A 21,231-nucleotide genomic window follows, 5' to 3' on the forward strand; every position below is an offset into this window, starting at 1 on the left:
TCTAAGCCAGGTCAACAGCGTGCATTGTGACATTTTGTTAGACGGGTTCCATCAAGCGGGGACTGACCCCTGGCAATTGCATAGACAAATGCTTTCTGTTTTAAGCATGCTATGTCTGGACTGCCTGCAAAAATCCGAACCACAAGTCAAAAGATCAAGATTTTTTTTGATCTCTTTGCTGCCATCTTCTGGTTGCCCAGACTTTTGCAGTCCATGCCTATTGGGTCTGTTCCAGCTTGACCTGCTCTGTGATAATCCGTGGTTCTCCCTTTTTCTGTTCTTTTCATTTTTATTTCATTCAGGAGAGGTTAGTCGTTCTTGCATCCTTGCAACTTTTAGTAGTCTTCTCCAGATTCATAATTTAAAGGCATCTAACTCTATCACACATTCTCTGTTTCAAGTTTCACCAGCATGCTGGCTGGGGAATTCTGGGAATTCAAGTCCACACATCTTAAAGTTGCCAAGTTTGAAAAATACTGCTTTAACTGGTCTGATCTTTGTTGTCATAGAGCTATCCTTGCCCTTAACCTTCTGACTTTCTCTGCTGCCCTCACTAGCATTAATCTCCTCTTTGCTTCTGCAGCTCACTGTCCATTTTATTTGTTCTTCAACCTGAGAAAATTAAACCACCTTTACCATCTCATCATTGCTGTCTTATAATTCATCGCACATTAGAAATACGTCCAAGGGGACTCTCATGCTTGACAGTTGAGAATATTGTTAATGGATATGTTATGGGACACAGTGAGGAAATGTTGGCTTTCTATTTACAAAGGTTTGGGGAGTTTATGGAGATAATGGTGCAAGACGGATCCCTCATGTAATATGGATTCTTTCCTTATATGTGAAGACCTAGCTCTCTGGAGAAGGCTTTGATGCTGGGAAAGGTGGAAGGGAAGAGGAGAAGAGGATGACCAGCAGCAAGATGGATGGACTTGATTATAGTGACAATGGCTGCATTGTCGAAAGAAGTGAAGGACCACTTGGGACAAATCATCCTTGAGAAGATCTATTTTTGTGGTCAATAATAGTCAACACTGCCTCAGTGGCACAGAATCAATCAATCCTGGTTATGTACTACCTCACTGAGAACATCTTGTTTGACCCTTTTATATTTAGCTGTAGTTACCCACAGGTGATAAGCTATGCAGAGAATAGAACTGCCAAAATTGAATCTATAGAATGTATTTCATATTTATCTTTTAATTGGCATATTTCCTTTAAGATTTGGAAAGGTGGCGTTAGAAGTATGCAAGATAGGATACTTTTATTTGGCCTTTGGAAAAGCTGCAGATTTTCAGATTGGATTATGATGGAAGAGAAGATGGCTGTAACATTCATTCGCCACAGGTTTGAGTATATTAAACTAGTCTGGAATTATTTTGTTCAATTCTATCTCAGTAAGTAGCTATTTTACATGGAGACGAACAATGCAAGGTAAATGAAATACTGAATGTCCTATACATTTTGAATTGCTGCATAAGAAGATATATGTGGCCATATATGGGAACGTTTAGAAATGAAACAATATATGCAGCAGCAAAAAAGGTATTGAAACATAATATTACCATTAATCAACTTAATCAGAAATTAATAATTGGGTTAAAATAACTTCAAAAGGACGAGTAAAATGTTGGAAGAAGTTTTCAGGTCCCAAAATGGATGATTTAAATAACAGAAAATATATTGTTTTCTATGGGTTCTGATCTGACACTGTGCATTATATAATCTGAACCTTAAAGGAAGCTTTGATTCTGACCAATATTCTGTATGTAGAGTAAGAGAAATCTTAGATTGTGCCCAGTGGGATAGTATGGACACAACAGCACATCTTGTTGATTAATCAGGAATTGAGATGTTACAGATTGCTCTACAGCAAAGGAAATTTTATGATGATAGTTTTGAGAATTTTGTAGTGATACATTCAAATCATGGTGTTAGGTCATAATTTATAAATTGCAGAAATTGTATTAATAAAAACAATAATAATGATACAGGCAAGTATGTCTCTGTGTATGCTCATATCCTGGTTGTGACATTTATTTATAACATCATGAAATGAAGAAGGCTAACATTGGTGTCAGTTCAATCACTCTCTGTTGAAGGAAACACTGTTCAGTTTTTAGTCCCATTTACCTTCATCGAGAGCTCCTCCCTGCCCATTTCCAGTACTCAACTTTCTGCAGAAGCCTTGTACACTACTAACTTCTAAAACTCATTGTAGTTATAGATTAGGACCCCAATAAGACCACGATTTTCCATTCCTAGACAATAATCTTGATTGAGTGGGGGAGGGGAGGCCATTTACTACATTAAAGTCCATTGTGATCATTTTAGTTACCTCTACCAGAAGAAATGGTGTATGGTTTAAGGATGTTACAAAGTTGCATCTCTTGAAGCTGCCTGCAACCCACAGCAGTATATGTCCTCATGCCTACAACAGATGACAGCTTTATATCTAGCTGACTGGCTGATACAAAGAAAGCTAAGGAGCAGGGTTGGTCCTGGTTTTTAGTTGGATGGGAGATCTTCAGGGAATTCCAAGATGGCAAGTTTCATGTGGTTCTGTTGCTTTTGTTGCAACAGATGAACATAGCTATTGTTCTATTGAATGATTACTTGTCTCTACTGCTGTTGGTAGCTTTCATGTGACATTCAGAATTTAGGCTCTGGGTTCATTATTGATTAGTATAAAAACTGTTGAATCTGTAGTTACTGTGGCTTTTTAGTCTCTAGTAAAATATGTTAAGAAGGAGAGCCACATAGCCAAGAGATAGAATGCATTACAATGAAGTATTATGTCCAGGGGAGGATGCTTTGTAGCAGGGAGTAACATTTCAGTTGGGTTGCCAAATTAGCCAGGATTTGGTGGTTTGGCCAAATTGATTTTCTTGTCAACTGTCAACTGTGTGATATCAATGCTAAGAGTGTAAAGAGAGTGTAAAATCAGAAGTTTTTTTAAAAAATAATTTTAGCGAAGTGGGACTCTTAATATCCTTATAAGCCTCAATAAAGATGTATCAGTTCAATGGCAATTGGTAGATTTTTAAATTATATTCCTTAAATTGCAAAATCTATTGGGGAAAAAAGTATTCTATTCTTCTGGGGTTAGGAGGTACTTTGAGAATTTTGAGACTGTGTTGTGGGCACTTTTACTGAATGGCTGGGCTTGGCCATTTGCAAATGTTTGCTAGAGTTGGTATGGTCAGTCGCAAACCTCCCAGAAGGCAGCCTGCTCAGGATGCTCGCTAGTGAACTCTGGTTTGTATTTATTTCAGAGGAGCCAGAAACACTTTCAACCAAAACACTGGATTGCAGCTACTTCCTTTTATATTTTCTACAATGATCTGTGCAAGGCCCAAAGGTGTTCCTGGAAACATAGTCAATGTTAAGAAACTCATACAGCTTCCTATTCAATATTTTAAATTTAAATTTCTGTTTTAAGTGAGGAGGAAGCCAAGTCCTCTCAGAAATTCAGACACCCAGACTATCTCCAAGCTTTGAGGCCTCATACAAAAAAATAAAAAATGCCATGAAAATAAAACACAAGAAAGCCCTACTGTAAGGGCAATTTATCCTCCCACCCCACAACTTAATGACTAAATGTGAAGCTCATGTTGAGCTTGAGGCCTGGACCGAATAGCCTCCTTTGCCTGTACTCTGATTGACCCCAGTGCTAATGATTACACAGAAGCTCAGTTTTAAAGGTTGGTCAGCAAGGAATAATAGCTCAGAGAAATATATCCAGGCCTCCTTATCACTGCAACACACTAATAAAGATGCAGATGGGCAATTTTCATGAGATTAAGACAATGTAGTCCTTGAATCTATCAGAGGAAGTTTGTGAACAAATATTCACTCCCTCAGCTGCAGGAACATTGGAAAAGTGGGTGCTTTTCCCCTGTGAGGGTCCAGAGAACCTCCAAATGTGCTGCTAATAAAGCCATGTGCAGGTCTGCAATGTTATGTTTGAAGTCAACTTGATGTTTTCTTCAGCCCCAACATTAAAAATAACAGAACACACATTGAAAATGGTCAATAAAAAATTTAATCTCTCTATAGAAACAGTGCACTGTCTTACAAATGTATTCATTTGGTTTTTCAGTACCCCCTATGGATGTAAGTATCGCAAACATTAGAAACAGCAGAGCCCTCCCTTCACCGTACCCCTAGACCATTTCTTCAGAATAAAAACAAACATAAAAGGCACCACGCAAGAATGCTGCATCCTAATGGAATTTCATTATGACAAGACAAAGCTCAAAAATGGTTACAATGCTAAACAAATTTCTAATGTTCCCAGTTATGTATTGAAAATATTATTTTTGTTTTAAGGAAAATTTGATTATCGACTCTAGTTACAAATCTGTCATATTGGAAATCAGGAAAACAGAGTAATTTACAATGGTTTGGGGAAAAAAATCCAGCATTATACATAGGTTTTGTACAAGGTTTTACTTTCCTTTAAAAAAGTATCAAAATGGTAAATTACTCAAATCTATGTACAGTTTGAGGTTAGTTACAGTTATTACGTACAAAGCCTTTTTCTTCTTTTTATAATTTTCTTCATGCACACAGTGCATGGTTTTGTAGTAAATGAGTAGAGCAGCTTTAAATATTTTCTTTCCCTCTTCAGAAGTGTGTATTTGACTCTAAAGCTTCTGTTCTCAAAATCTAGCAGAAAGAAATGGGAAGTCCTTCTTTCTCAATACCCATTATAAACAAGCAGCAAACTGAATACATTTTCCAAGGTGCAGATTATATTATTTTAACTTTTCACTCACTCATCCTTAACTAGGATGTGAAGGGCCATCTTAGGCATATCAGTATTTGTCATCAAGGGATGACTTCCAATTATCAGGGAGTCATCTTCATGAGTATTATTATGACGTTTACATCAATGAATATATATTTTTAATGGAAGTTGAACAGCTACCATAAACATGAGAGCCTTAAACTGTGTGCTTCTGTGTGTATACATGTCATCATGTAAGCTGGAAGCAATTTAAATCATCTGTTTTTTTTGCAGAGAGAAGCTTTGACATCTATAAAAGTACCAAGATTTTCTTTACAGCATTACATTTCCAACACAAAGTCCAATTCATTATTAAGTATGTCCTGTGAAGAGCAGAACCTTTCTTAAAACCAAGATTACAGTAATTGATGTACAAGAGTTGCAACTCAAGGCTACCAGGCAGCCCAGAGGAGGTGTAATAGCCACCTACTAGAACTGGTATACATACAGATGTTGCTTAGTAAAACCATGATTGAATGTTTAGTTATTTATAAGAGATGCCAGGCAAAAATAATTATAGAACCATTTCAGTTTCAAGGCTCAATGATCTTGTACGTGCAAATAGCTATCCAGAGTACCAAAATTAAGGATTTGACAAGATTGCAAAAATTGAAATCCCTGTTCAGCTATGCCTGGCATTGGCATCTGCAGTAGCCACAATGATGGAAAAATGACATTACATATGCAGTGACATCACAAGGCAAAACCCAGCTTTATGTACTAGTGTCCTGATGTCTGACACAAGTATATGTAAGTCATGGTGTTTGTGTCATGATGTTATTCTGCATTTTTTTTTTGGTCACATAGCCCCTTTACTCCCCATGGAGATTTATGCTCCCTTGCTGATGCAATGGTCAGGCATTTACTTTCAACTTCACTACCTCATGAAAAATTGCAGTTATCCTGTCTATTAAAGAACCTCTGGAATGATTCTTGGGACATGCATTATCAGGATGCCTATCCAGATAAGGTGGATCCTTTTAGTCCTTCCCATTAACCCACATCTACTGAAAAAAATACTCAGGAATACACACAAGTTTGCTGGTACCTACAACTTTTAGGATAAAAAATTGAGTTCCAGGGAAAATTGCTATGATTTGTAGATCATCAGATATGACTTAGTGTGTTGTGTGATCCAGCCAATTATGGATTAGTTAATAAAACCATGATTGAACACACAACACAATATGTGAATCAAGTAACAAAACTATTGAACTTCCAGTGGACACTTACAACTTCATATAAACAAGAAGTAATATGACAACCATAGGATATTTTATAGCAGAGTGTTAACTCCTGTTACATAATCATTCTTAAAAAATGAGCTAAGTTGGGATTAATCTCCACAATGCATTAAATATGTAGTAATCTCTCTCTATGGTAATGTGTAGTTGTCCAATCTAGAAAAAAACTTCTGCATGGATGGCAGGAATTTCATCTCTGATTGTTCTTCCATGAAAATCATGAGATTCATGGGGTTGTTGTTTTTGCACATGGGTGTGTTTGCAATTTTTGCCAACATTTTTGTGAGAAAAGATCAAACATCCCCCTATATTTGTGGTGGTTAATCTGGACTAGGCTATCAAATTTGCTGTAATATAAATAAATAAATAAATGACCACTAGACAATAGTATGTATTTAATGTATCTGGTAGATTTCCCAGAGATGTATGTCCACATCACTGTACCAAAATATCATGAAATTCTTCTATCTTAACTCATCTGCAGTCAATAGTTGTCTCTTGGTAGTCCATGAACTTTTCAGAAGCAAGTCAGTACCTTTTTTTAAAGCATGCAATTAAATCTGGTCAAATGTTAACAGCTCTTATTCAGGCCAGTTTACTAGTCTGTCTCTATTTTAAGAAAATGTCCATTAAAAATGAAGCAAGTTAACAGTACTTACTGTTATATATATGCATATATACAGTATATATGCAAATATACTGTTGACTGACTGAGTCAATCTGAGTGAGACCCAAAGACAGAAGCAATTTTTGCTCTTAGAGGAAAGTAAAATTACTTGAAAGTATTTTAGGATGCAATCTAAAATGCACTTAACAATGGTAAGTCACACTAGATTTATATCTGAGTAAGCTTGCAAAAATTGGTACTGTTACTTTTGAAATATATGGTACTATAGCTATTAAAGAAGGGTCAAAGAGACAATGCTATAAGCAGTATGCAGTTACCATGTTTCCAGAAACACACAAGGTGATAAGCAAAAGTTTATGCTGAAAACTGCAAAAATGAGTCCCAGGATGACAAAGCACATTAAAATTAATCAACGTAATTCAATTTTAATTTTTTAAAAATGATGACTTGTGCTGGTGTAGACCTACCCTTAAGGTCACGATATCATTTCAATTAGTTTAATACTCAGAAGTTACAGAAATGGAAAACTGGTCCCTCAATTGTATCCATAACACTGTTGTGCTTTTCCTTCGGGTACAACCAGATCAAAACATGGTTATTCAACAATTGGATCAATCAACAGCGAAACTGAAATAAATAAGTGGACCCACTGATCACATAATAGCCTTATGCCAGCAAGGATGTGCCACTTCGGCTTTCCTAAGCTATAGGATGTTTCCCCTCTAGTTCTTTACTGTAATTAGCTGGAAATTGAATTAAATATGGAGGATCCACACAGTATGTAAAACAGCACCATACCGCCTATTACAGTCCTTCGTCATGGCCCAAATTGTTCAATAATACTTCCTTACAATTTAGTCCTGTTCAGCAAAATCCTTTCCAGTATTAATTCAAAGTTTCCTGTCCAGGTTGTTTTATTGCTTCCAGTTGCTTCTGGTTGGGAAATTTATGATTAATTGTCTCTTTTATAACTATTATTTAATTCCCCCAAGATCAGTTTCTGGGCTTTTTTTTTTTTTTTTTGGTATTACAACTTTGCTTGCATTTTTCCCTCTTTTAATCATTTACATGGGAAATTTACAAGGGAAATACAATTTCCCACAGGAAGAGAAAATTACTTTAGGCTAATTAAGAGAGACCATTCAAAGTGCAATTAAACAACCAAATGTAATTAACAAGATTAAATAAAACAGTAATATCTGCAAATAGGAAACTTAAATTAAAAGCAGAGGGTGCCCTGAACAGCACAACAATATTTTGTCCTTTTCTCAGAAGACAGACTTATACAGCAACTGGACAAGCTGGTGCAATCTTTTTAATACCACTTCCTTCCCCACCCCTGCACATTATATGCTTTGATATCATCAACTTCACTTTGATTCTTCTTAAATTGTGAATAAATGGAGAACGACAATTCCAGAGAAAAGAACTATAATCTTGGATCATTAATTCCACTAATTTGAATTAACAGTGAAGAATATTAGCATAGCAATGGCTTTTATTTGCTTATAGTTACCTATAATAATTATTTCACCAGATCTGACTTAAAACTGATTCCATATATTTGGAACAGCTGCCAATGCCTCCACTCTGCTAAGACTAATGTTTCTGTAATCTTATGCACACTTACGAAGAAGTAAGTTCCACTGAACACCATGGGACTTATTTTTAAAAAGTATGCTTAGAATTGCTTTGCATAAGTAACATACTGGCAAACAATCCTTTCTTACATTCATCTCATAAGCTCTAGAAGAAAACTACGTGCAATTGGTAAACACTCTTTTTTAAGCAAAAAGGAAGCTTTGTAACTCTTAAAAAATTAATAAGGCTAACCAATACATGGCTACTTTGAAGTGTGCCCACCAACTTAATGGGCTGTTTCTTTAGAAAATATAAAGGTGGCATCTTAAATTTGCTTATAACTTGCCAGGTTAATGATTTGGGATTATAGACATTGTCCTCATTTTACAGGGCAATGCTTGTAGTGATGTTCTCTCTTTTTACTCAAATAAAAAGAGTACCTCTGTTAACCCAGCCCTTTATGAGCACAAATATCTCTCCCAATAAAGCAAATGGGAAATCCCTGCAAGAGGCTCATTGTTGGCATGAGAACCCTGCCTTTTGCTGGGATGTGCAAGCGTCAGAGCCATGAGTTGGTCTACCTTTCAGATAGAGTTTGGTTTGTTCATGATGGGAACACTTCATTTCTTGAACATTTTTGGATTATCCTATTGTAACCTCTGTAATTCTCACCCAGTGGCTTTCGACTCCGTAGCAGTTTTCACTAAACATCCTTTAAGAATTAAATTACCCTATTTCCCAGAGCTGGGCTATTCTTTCTAAAATATATTCATATATGTATATTTATATATGTGAATGTCTATATACCTATCCAGCCTTGATAGATAGATAGATATATACAAATTATCTCTGCAACACGAGCCAAATGTAAAAAAAAAGAAAATAAATACTCTTGTCCTCTACGTATATGTACAGCTCAAATTTTATATCCAGAATTTGTTAATAAATATTCTAAATGGTTTATACAGATCTTTTTCTTTCCTTATGTTGATAGACAGCCACAAAGTATGCTTGACATATTTACAAAACATCTATAAATATAATTCTTAGAAATGATGTGTAAGCTGCTGATCCTTGGGTTGGGCTGGCAGCATTCAGTAGTAGAGTAGGCTCCTCACTATTACAGATGGATAGTGCAAGAAGTTAAAAGGGTGTATAAAAGATTATACATACAAAACTCTCACATCCTTTGGATGTTTGCAGTTCATTACAACTTTGTGGTTACCCTTCTGCAACATAAATATAAAGGAGAGGAGAAGGAAACAGAAGAAGGTGGATTCCATTAGCCACAGCAGATGGGTTCAGTGCATATCTTTTGATCCATTATCGATGGAACTGGAGTGGGTTTATTCCTCATGGTAGTCCATCATCTTCTAGACTTAATGCTACACGCTGTTGAGAAAGAAAAAGTAGTGTTACTACTTCAAGATTTGGTATGATGAGGCATAAACTTTAGAGTAGCTGATGCTCTTACCCTATAAAAAGATAGTAAGATAAGAGATGCCTTTACAAAGGTACGTGCTAATTGGTTTATTTGGGACAATCCTATGTAACCCTAACCCTAACTCTAGGGGTAAGCTGGAGTATAGTGGTACAGTTTGCACTATTAGTAAATAATACCTGCTTTTTTTAACTAACTTACGTTTTGGTGCTGAAGAATACTTGGAAGGCAGAAGATATTCAATGTTGCATTTCCTTGCTGTATGATATTTAGACTGTGTATGCTTTAATACCTATTTATCTTAAACATTAAATACTATCAACAAACCATTTATGATAGATCAGTACTGCCAAAGCCAATGGAGCCATATTGATTTAGATTGATTGATTGATTTAATAACCTGAGTTCTCATTTACGCTGATTCTTTGCATCTTGGGCTATGGGGCTGATTTAAACAGGGCCACTTAGAAGAGAGAGTGCATGAGTCTGATTGGGTTCGTAAACGTATATAATGGTTGACTGGTATATTTTTTCACATGTTCCCAGAGGAAAAAAGGTGGCTGCTTTAAAGACAGATGCTATGGTTTCTCCCTCACATGCTTTAAAGCGGCTTTTGTGAGTCAGATCCAAAACAGTGCAACACTACTCTCCACTTTTTCCCAAGATAAGTGAAAGATCTTATTTCCTTAGATAGGTGAAGGAGTCTATTCTAAATCTGCTGCATCTTTTCTCAAGATATTTAAACATTTTGAGATAATTCACTCAGATTTGAGAGGACTCCCCTCCCACACAATAACCATATTGACCATTACCAGATCATGCTCCAGAAAGGGGCATGCCTCTAGCAACGCTTGTTAGCAAAGATTGTTAAGCTTATTGGCTATCTGTCCCTACCCTATTAGCAGTGTCCAACTGAATGGCACTTTCTCTTTCCTTGATATAAGGCAGTGCTTCTCAACCTTGGCAACTTTAAGAGGGATGGACTTCAACTTGATTTGAAGTCCACCCCTCTTAAAGTTGCCAAGGTTGAGAAACTCTGGTATAAGGAGAAAAATGTGTAAATTATTTTGATCTACGCTGAAATATTTTGCTTTGGGAGAAAGGGAAAGATATACACAATGCACCTATATTGAACCTGAATCAAAGGGTGATCAACCATAAAGACCAGGTACTTACTTACTTACTTACTTACTTACTTACTTACTTACTTACTTATTTATTTATTTATTAAAGTTGTGTATCGCCAGTTTCAATGAACTGATGGTGATTCATAGCAAACATCCATGGTAAGGGACAATAATGCCACAGTAACAGGACTCAGATGAATACAGTGTTAAAACATCCAAAGTAGATGGTGGGTAAAACATCCACTTACTGCTGGGTACACATGACCAATCTGTGCTGTTCGCCCAATATGGATTTCATCCTCATCCTCCTCTTCCGTAGTCTTCCTGTACACAGGATTATCAAAATTCATGCTTTTTGTATTTTTCCTCTTCCAGTTTCGCCAGATGAGATACCCACCTGTGCACAGTAAGCCGATCACCACTAGAAAGAAAAAAGATTGGGAAAATCAGAGAAAGAAATAAAAAAGTATTTGCTGTCTCAGAAAGGCCATCGTACTTAAACTGGCTCACTACTGGCATCTCTCTTCTGGGTATATTATGTCAGGTCAGGGCAACAAAACTGAAGTGAATGGCAAAGTAGTAAACGCTTACCAACAGGAACAACAACTCCGATAATGGCTGCCATCACAGTTGATCCAAAAGCATGCCCATTGTTAGCATCTGCAATCAGAGAAGAACAGCTCAGATCCACACAAAGGACAACAATATGGATTGCACCAGCTGCCAAGACCCACATAGCTGGCAAACTCCAGAAGCAAGAACCACACAGATTTTGGAAAGGCAACTTTAATGCTAACCAGGCTCTTGAAAACTGTAAGGCAATTTTTCCAGGCAGACTTATAGCAAGCCAATTAAGTCAGAGTCTTTTTGAAATGTTTCCGTCCATGGCCCTCACATCCGAGCTGAGTTGCCTTTTTTTCACATAAACTTACATAACTCCTCCGTAGTCTCCTCCCCTCCTCTCCCCTCCCCTCAGCAGGAGCACTGCACTGTATAGAATTCAGATTTTCTTAGCATAGTTTTATGATGTATATATACAGGAGAGAGAGAGAGCATGTGAATGCAAACAAGCATGCTCTGGACCACCTAATTTGCTCTGGCTATCAATTACTTAGTGCAGGAAGTACCGAAATTGGCATATTCAATTTTATGTGCATAAAGTTTAGGCCTCAGATTTTCAGACCAGATTGGTCCCAGGTGGTGATAGTATATGCAAGGATATTACCTGAAGCTATGGATCCATTTAATAGAACTTGTTTAATGGAATTTATCCAACCTATGATCCTAGGATCTCATACAATCCTTGAAAGCCATGGGTTGGACTCTAAAGACCTCCAAAAGATGTGAACAATTGTAATAATGTGAAAAGTATTAACATACAAAATATATCAAATTATAGTTGATATGGGCATTATATTATAAATATAATATAAATAAATATAAATAAAGTAAATGTAAATCAAATCAGATTTAATCTTTGTCCTAGCTACACCCACCACTGGTTGAATGATGACCCCTGACATATCCTTTAAGGGCCCTTGGCCAGGAAAAAGTTGTGCTCTATCAAACCCAGGATGTCAGTTCATTCATGGATGTTCTAGTTGATCTGAAATTAAAGTATTAACGTATTTGATTTAACCATCCCACCCAACTTCCCTCATGACTCCATGAGGAAGAACTAATATTAAAATAGTTTTTGAGATACAGAATTTTGGGCTAGCCTATTGTTTTGGGATTCCTGAATCACTTTTAGGTACCTTACAGAACTTTCTTCCAAAAAATACAAAAACAGATACCAGGTACAATTCAGAAAATTAAGTTCTTGTGCAGGGGAGAACTTTCTGGATCCAGGCCCACCACTTTGGAGGTAAACAGTTCATCTAAAAGGACAGGATCTTTATATTAAACAAAAGAGAAGAGAGAGAGAAATCCCCTGTTTTGCTTCTACAAATAGATGCACTGCCAACTCAAACTATTTGGGGACCAAAAAGAAACTGTTCTTGTTTGTTTGATCATTTAAGATTGTATGTCAATTCAAATGTTTACCACTTAGTTATAAGCCACTTCACTCACAGTGCTGGAAGAGATTGCTATTTCCTGTTGCTACTTTACTGTCAGCTGGGCTAGACGTCATTGTGAGTGAACGAAGGCTTGTCATGCCAAGAAAGACTTTGGTTGTAGTTTCTGGTCCTTCTGTACTAATTGTGTCAGTTGTGGTAGTCATACTGTCAGTAGCAATAGCCGTAAAATTCAGAAGGTAACTTCTCGATGTGTTAGGAATAGCAGCAGTAGTAGGCAAATTAGCTGAGGTAGCTGGAAACTCTGAAATCATAATCAAGTGCAGCTTTATTTATATATTTATTTTATTCAATGTACATGGATACCTATCTCACCATGGTGACTTTGGGTGGCTAAGAGAAGGCAGGATAACACAAAGTGGTGCCTTCCAATTGCATACTTCCCTTCTCTAGCCAGCAAGGCCATTGGCCATACTGACTGGGGAAGATGGAAGATGTGCTATAAAAGTCTGGAAGATGAAGGAAGTTGAGTTTCAGGTTATATAAACAAGTGCTTCATATTAAAACAGCATGTGCAACTTTAGTCAATGGAAAAAGCAGATTGATATAAAATAGTTTAAAGGGGCTTAAATGGAAAAAGCCTCCCACCACCTTTCTCAATTATACATCTTATGATGCTCAAAGTTTTGGAAAAGAATGACTGAGAGGAAAAGAGAAATAGGATAGATGACATCACAGACACAGTGCATAGAGCAAAAGAAAATGTTTACTGGGAGAGTTCCAAATGGTTGGTTCTAATGTTAGGCGTAGCCATAAAACAGGGCACAAAACAGGATTCCAAGGGATCATCTAGCTCTTGGGAAGGATGTCCCTCTCTAAACAGAATATGGGAAGGTCTACAGAGTACAGGCAGATATCTTTACCTTTATAGCACTTTTTCATGTCAGGGCCTAACCACATATTGTCTGGACAAGCACATGAATATTTGGGTGAGTGTGGAGAGTTTTGGGGTGCAGGGAGACATAGGTATTCACAGCCTCCATTTGGCAGAGAATGAAGTTCACAAACATCTGGAGCTACATATAGGAAGAAGAAATAATAATTAACTCTGAGGATCCTATTGATATGGCAGCAATATTTTTACTGATTTACTTTTCTGTATGCTTTTGTATTATAAAAATAGTTTTAGAAATCTACAAAAGAAAAAAATACAATCATGTTTATCCCACTGTAATTGCCATCATTATGGGGTATATGTGCTGTCAGAAACCCATCAATCTTCCTTCACAGACTACCACTTCCTCCTAAGAAAGCTACCGTACATGTATTTTATCATACAGCATGAATAATATGCCCATATCACTACTTAGACATATAGCAAGAAACCAAATGACTTTTATGTGAGCCACTTTATGCAACAGCAAAATATTAGAATATCTCACTTTTTAAAATCCATCTAGTCCCAACTGTTGCCCTCCCAAAATTTGTGGCTACTATTCCCATCACCTAGGCTTGGATGATATATACCATAGTCCAGTCATATGAAAAACATCAGACCAGGGAAGGTCAATCTAATTATACCATTATGCTCTGCTCCCTAATAATGTAAAACAGCGTATTTCTATAATTATAGAAAGGTTTTGTGGGTGAGAAGCATCTGAAGATTGCAGTTTTGATGCCTAAGGATAGCATCAAAACTGTTAAAACTAGGTAGATCTCACTTTTTTTAATAATGGCTTATTGACAAGATTTGCTAATTATTTCCTTTAAGCTAAGCAGTTCCAATATTTTTCCACAACTTTGCAATCTGGTTACCTACCATAAAATCCAAGGTATCCACTAAGGATGTGTATGTATTTGGACCTAAACCAGGAAAGATGCTTCAGGTCTGGTGTGGGTGTGCTCATTGTTCTTGTCAACAGCATCTTAAAGAAGTTGTACCTTTTCCTGATGCCATACAGTAGCTGCACAATCCCAGGAAAATATGCTTTTGAATTCGGGAGGCTTATCTGAACACTGCCAATCTGAACACTGCCCAACTCCAATAAGACAGTTTCCTTCTACTGCTAGAGCAGCAATTTCCCAACCAAAGAGCCATCAGTGCAATGCAATGAACTGTAAGCAGTACGATATAAACCAGCCTTCCCCCAATTAATACCTACTATATGTGTTGAATTAAAGGCCCCATCACTCACCAGCCAGGAAGTCCAAGAGCTATACTGGCCAGGGAATGATAGGATTTCCAACCCATCATATCTAGAGGGGAAAGCTGAGAACGGTTTCCGTATTAAGAGAAGCTGGGCTCAAATCTTGGCATGCTACATATATCATTCAGACTTGGATGCATTACTAAACTAAACTTACCTTTAGGTTGCTTTAGCTCATGAAAAACTACAATATCATGAGGATTATTGAGGTTCTCTGCCAAAATAGAAATGTCTAGACCATTCAGCCTATTAGCACTGAAGATTGCCTCATTCTCTAAGTCAGTCCAGAATACCCTGTCCTGCAACAATGGAGAGAGAAAAAAAAGACTCAGACTGTATTATGTACCAGCTGAATCTTTTAAAGCATTGCTTCCCTACGAATCAATCTTCTTGGCATTTTGTTTTTCATAAAGAAGTCATGCACAATTCTTTCCAGGGTCATAGAGATCAGACAAGTGTGCAGTTCACCACTGTCAGCCGCTTCCCAGAAGGATTGATCTGCATAGCCCCCCAATGTGTTTTTTCAATGCTTGTGTGTGAGTTATGTGGTCCTCTCCATGGAGATTGTGATCTATGCGATAGTAATTTAAGTTGATATTTGGCTATGAAAATCATTATGTAAAAAAGTAGATCCTCAAAACAAACAAGCAAACAAATATAATCAAATTGGATGTATGATCTAAGTGCTCTTTAAAATCATAATGTTTGCGTGACTCTTGCATTTTGCCAGCAGAAGAAGAGAGTATATAGGGAGAAGAGCAACAGTGCAAAATGGAGGATGGTACTCTAATTTTTTTCCTTCTCTCTTTCACCTACATACCATGCTATCTTGCTGATCTAAGAAGATGCATTCATGTAAGGCAATCTCTGCACATGTATCACCTGTTGGACTAGGGAGAAACTGTAGTGCTTTCAGGTGCATCTCCTTTGATGTTTCAAGGGCCTCCCATTGAAAGCAATGAGCCCAAGAAAGTCAGGATCAGCAACTGAATGGACAACCAATTCATGCCCATAATTCAAAAGATGACATCACTCACAGTCATACTGAATATTTTCTGAGCTTAGCACGCACATACACAAAGTAGCAAGGCTTTGTCCTGTAACATAATACTTCACTGAGTTCTCAAGTCAGATTAAAAGCAAGGGAGTAGTAAAAAGAAGTTAACTTCTGTGCTTGATTTTGTGTGCATGCTCTTGGTTGTTTTTGGTCAAAGGTAAAATTGTTCACTTGGAAGGTAGTCTTCACTTTCAGAAAGAAGTCCCACCTCCTATATCGCCTATGAAAAAAAGGAAAGAATATAATATCTATATAAACCAGCTGTGAAGAATAATCAATACTTCCCCCTGAGGCACTGGGATAGTAAGGTTGGAGCCTGGGGATTGTATAGATGAATGGATGGAAATGATGGATCAGGCACCTGGTTTTTCTTGGTTTTCTTGTTTTATGTTTTTCTTGTTTGTGGTTTTATTATTGTTGTAAGCTGCCCAGAGTTGTGTTTTAAAAGATGGGTGGCCATACAAACCTTTTAAATAAATAAACAAACAAATACTATATTTAAGCTAGCCTTAACAATAAAGTAGATATTCCTAGTCTATTCAGAGAAAGTCTTGTGCTCTCAGCTGAGCTTCTCAGACTTTTGTGATCATGATGGCTCATAAAAAGTGATTTGACGAGATTAATTAGAAATCCAGGACTAATAACCTTTCTCTTTCCAAAGGTGATGTTATATTAATGCCTACATGGTTTCCATGTAGAGCAAGCTTTTGACAATTTCTTGAATGAAAACTCAGGATAAAGTACAGAAGAGCCTGAAGAACAAAATGATCTTTGAGATTCAACAGCAACACACAATTAAGAATGATCTTGCCAGTTATAAAAGGTTACAGGGCAGAGCATGCCAAGTATTTATATTCAAGAACTTGTAAGTGTCAAAAGAACGAGGTGGCCTTGTGGCTCTGAATCTTAGATTGTAGATCATGCCAGTTGCCTACATGGATTTCAAAATGGATTATATGTCCTTAATGAAAGGAGCAGAGTCTCCAGAGGGTTTCCATATGTATGTTTGGTTTCATATTCACAGAAATAAACAATTTTCAAGAGACTATTTAATATTAAACAACTTATTGAATGTTTGGGGGTAAATATAGGAAAAGATGAAGTGCAGACCTCTCCCTTCTTGCTTCCTTACTGAATGTCTACTTTTATAATGAAGAAAGCACTAGGAAATTTGCTCAATGGTAAGGCAATAATCTGTTTAGATTACAATATTTTATTATTAACAGGACAAAATTAAGATCACATGTCTTTTGTTACACGGTGCTCTTCACACTCACCAAAACTCTCAAATAAGCAGCACAACAAGAGAACTAGGGAAACAAGGGAGGATATTAAGAAATAATAATTATAAGATTTTCAAATTCACTCAAATTTCTTAATGATGTTAAGAATGATGTTTTATCACTGGCAGAAAAAAAGGAAGAGAAGTGATTTCTAGAGCAAAGGAAAGTTTTTACTGAACCAAATGCATTTTGAACCAAATTCTGCAAAAGCAGTCTGGCATGACCAATGTCTTCTTTCTAATTTTCTCCTTTAGTTTAGATGTTGACTCATTCCTTATTACACTCTGCTCTTTCCACCCATAGTAAGCATGACCAACTACAGTGCTCTTCAAGTTATATACATTGGCCCAGCTAATGTATATAACTCTTGAATAAAAAAAAATCTAGCCAAATTTGGAATAGAATGTCCACTTCTTGTAACTACCATTAGCTCACTGTTTGCCTGGATTAGTCCTGACTCCCGGTTTTCATACCTCAAACACAGCCAGTCCAAATGGGTGGCTCAGGTTGTCCACTGAAGAGATGAGAACTTTCCTGTTGCTCCCGTTGAAATCTATACTTGAAAGTAAGTGCAGCTTGGAATCAACCCAGTAGAGACGTTGATTCAGCAAATCTGAAGAGCAAACATATCAAGGTAGGATTATGTCTATGTGATTTGCCTTTGTCCACTTGGCCACGTTTTTACTATTATCTTACTGCTTTAGAATCTTGGAAAACTAAATAAGTCATGGAGTCCTTGGTGCTCTCTGAGCTTGGCTGTGTGCTTGCAGACGTTTCACTGCCTAACCAGACAATATCTTCAGGGTACTGAAGATGTTGCCTAGTTGGGCAATGAAACATCTGCAAGCACACAGCCAAGCTCAGAGAGCACCAAGGACTCCACAGTTCAACCCTGAGCTACAGATATTCTCTTCAATTGGTATATACTGTAAGTCATTTTATGTAAACAACTCAGGGAGAAGCGCAAAGGCATGTTAGTTAAGAATGACAGATAATGGTTTTTTTAATATGATCACAATGTATAGGGATAAATCCAAACTGTGTAATGTAAGCTACCACAGAAGCAATTACAAAGTGAGCTTTTCCCTTCCAGGGAGAATATTTTCTGTGCTTGTTTCCAGCACAAATTCAGGGTCACTGCAGAGATCCTAAATGGATGCATGAAGAAGATATTTGAGAAGTTTCATGCGAAATGGGTGGTGGTGAAATTTGAAATATAAATATAGATAAATAAATAAACCACTCGAATTCTCCATTAACACTAATATTAGCAGTTCTTTTTTTTAAATAATTACATTAACTTGTAGAAGTGGGAGATCAGTTCTTTGCATAGTTAATTTGAGAAGATAATGTGTGTGATTAACATTATACTTCCTTATTTGCAGATCTGGTTTCAAAAACCTGATGCATCAAACAATACATTTCAGATGAGTGAATAATCCCTTTTTAAACTGAAAATGGAGGGGGTAGCAGCATTCACAGGATCTTGCTGTTGTTATTATTAACGTTTGTACGCAGCCTGACTCCCAGCAACTCCAGGATGATAATGAAAATAAAAGCATTGTGGTGTGTGACAATTCAGTGTATTGTCATGATACATGTATTGAAGGGGAGGGCTTGCATTGGAATGCTGATTTTATCAGTCTGAACCCTTCTTCCCCCTTCATTGGTAGGGAGTGTCAATTTATGCAGGAAAAGAGGATAGGACAGTATATTTTTCTCATCACCCTTTCCCCAAAGCTATTTTTCTCTTTCAAAGCAGGGAGGTCTGCATCATTTCATCTATAAGAGGGCAAACAGCATGGAAGTAATTTTCATTGAAAAATGGCAGAGATTCTGTCTTTCTCTCTCTTACCCCTTTCTGATCCCAATCACAGAATTAAATCTTGTTTTTTAGTTAAAAAAAAACTTAGAATAAAAAAACAAGATTGTAGGAAGGGGCATTGTGCTGTAGAACAGTACATCTCTTGTATGCAAAAGGACCCAGGTTCAAATTCAGGCAATACTGTATAGGGCTATGGTGAATTGCTACCAATCAGTGTAGACAAGATGAAGCTGGATCAGTCAATGATCAGACTCAATATAAATAGACTTCCTTTATTTATAGTATCCAAAATGTTGAAAATTTAAAATGACCAGTTTTGCAACATACCCAGTGTGATTCCATTGGGCCATTCAATGTTGTCTGTCACGAGCACTTGCCGATCCATACCATTCAAGCCAGATTTCTCAATTTTTGCTATGTCTCCCCAGTCAGACCAATACATGTATCTACAGGAAAGAATAGATAGAGATGGTAGAAGGCTCCATGCTACATGAAAACTGGCTTTCCTTAAAGTGCCTTCAGATCTAAAAGTACAATGCTGTTTGAAGACATTGTGGATTATTGCTTCATTGAACAAGGATATACCAAGATGATCAAATTCTGTAAAGGATAATACTGTATTTAACTTTTATGAGGACAGACCATCTATCAGATAGTTCTTATGAATTCCAAGGCCTTGATTATTGTGCAAGCATGAAATCTACAGTGACTGCCCAACATCACAATCTAGCATTGCGTCTGTGTCAGGCTACAAGATTGAGCTGGAATAAATACACCCAAGAACACATATCCATATTATACATGATTTTTACTAATTTTTTGCAACTCTATCATAATCAGAGCAGAATGGCCCAATCTGAATTCTGAATTAGAAATAGAAAGGACACAAAAGCACATCTGATGCAGTAGGAACATATAATATGCAGTAGGAATGGATAATATGCATTTCACTGGTATTGTCATTTTAAAATCGCAGTCTACCACATACAAAAACTTTGATTGCTAATGTACTCTTCAGAAAATAAACTCTGATTATGTTGATTGCTACAGTGTGGGCACTATAAGAATCAAAGCTGAAAGAACAATATAGTCAGTAATACATAGCAGAGTATTCTTTCATACCTACCCCCGTATGGGATCCACTGCAATAGCTCTAGGTTCACTTAAATTAGTATTGAAAAGTGTCCTCTTCTTACTCCCATCAGCTGTGGCCACTGAAATTGTCTTGTTTCCTGAATCTGTCCAGTAGATGTTCTTGTGAACCCAATCCATTGCCAGACCTTCCGGGGAGTGTAACTGGCTGTCTATCAGAACCATCTGCTCAGTTGTGTCACTGGCCTTATCTATGTAGGCACTATAAAGAGGAGACCCAAATTATCAATGTAACTCTGCAAAGGGCAAAAAGGGATGGTGGTATAAGAAAGGATGCCCTCACAAGGAGGAAAACCAAACAAAATTGAGGGGCAAACAAGGCATAAAACTCCTACATTAATTTCTGATGAGAGAGCTCTGCATACTTATATACCCCTGTTCTGAATTTTGCAATAAGCAAAACCAAATTCGGCTGTGCAGTTCAATTGTTGCCTTTTTTTGCAAATAACAACTGAGAGAACAAGAGAATACCATGCCACTATTGTTTCCTTTGCAGGTCTTGATGTTCTCTACTGACACATCGCAGAAACTTCTGCAGTGCAAAGTCTGTTCTATGTGTGAAGGCTTCCAATCTGGTTCAAAGTAATGTAGGTAGGCTACAGGACCTAGCTTTCTTGTTTAGATGTTTGCAAGAATAGGGTAACAAAAGGGGGTACTATGTATGGGCGGGCTAATCAGACTCTGCTTTCCCCCTCACACAACTGTTACTCACACGAGGAAGAATCTGTGAACAGGGCTTATGTCATGCAAATGCATAGGTGTAGGATGGGGATTACATGGCTTGGCAATAGTACTTGTGAAAAAGACCCTCAAATTATAGTTGATTGCTAAGTGAATATGAGTTAGCAGTGTGATATGGCTGCAAAGCAGGCA

The 21,231-nt window shown here is 37.1% G+C and overlaps 1 protein-coding gene across 1 annotated transcript in view; it reads right to left on the reverse strand.

The window, feature by feature from the left end:
• Positions 1 to 9,264: 9,264 nt before the first annotated feature.
• The window catches only part of LRP8 (LDL receptor related protein 8), a 207,985-nt gene continuing 196,018 nt past the window's right edge, over positions 9,265 to 21,231 (reverse strand). Inside the window, exons 11-19 of the mRNA XM_063297973.1 lie at positions 20,333 to 20,560; positions 19,534 to 19,652; positions 17,855 to 17,994; positions 15,199 to 15,340; positions 13,758 to 13,910; positions 12,890 to 13,138; positions 11,408 to 11,476; positions 11,065 to 11,237; positions 9,265 to 9,640 (exon numbers count right to left, since the gene is read on the reverse strand). Of these exons, the coding sequence (XP_063154043.1) occupies positions 9,602 to 9,640; positions 11,065 to 11,237; positions 11,408 to 11,476; positions 12,890 to 13,138; positions 13,758 to 13,910; positions 15,199 to 15,340; positions 17,855 to 17,994; positions 19,534 to 19,652; positions 20,333 to 20,560 (1,312 nt within the window). The 3' untranslated portion in view covers positions 9,265 to 9,601. The remainder of the gene's footprint in view (positions 9,641 to 11,064; positions 11,238 to 11,407; positions 11,477 to 12,889; positions 13,139 to 13,757; positions 13,911 to 15,198; positions 15,341 to 17,854; positions 17,995 to 19,533; positions 19,653 to 20,332; positions 20,561 to 21,231) is intronic.

The sequence above is a fragment of the Candoia aspera genome, chromosome 3 (genome assembly GCF_035149785.1).
Source record: "Candoia aspera isolate rCanAsp1 chromosome 3, rCanAsp1.hap2, whole genome shotgun sequence".
Lineage (NCBI taxonomy): Eukaryota > Metazoa > Chordata > Lepidosauria > Squamata > Boidae > Candoia > Candoia aspera.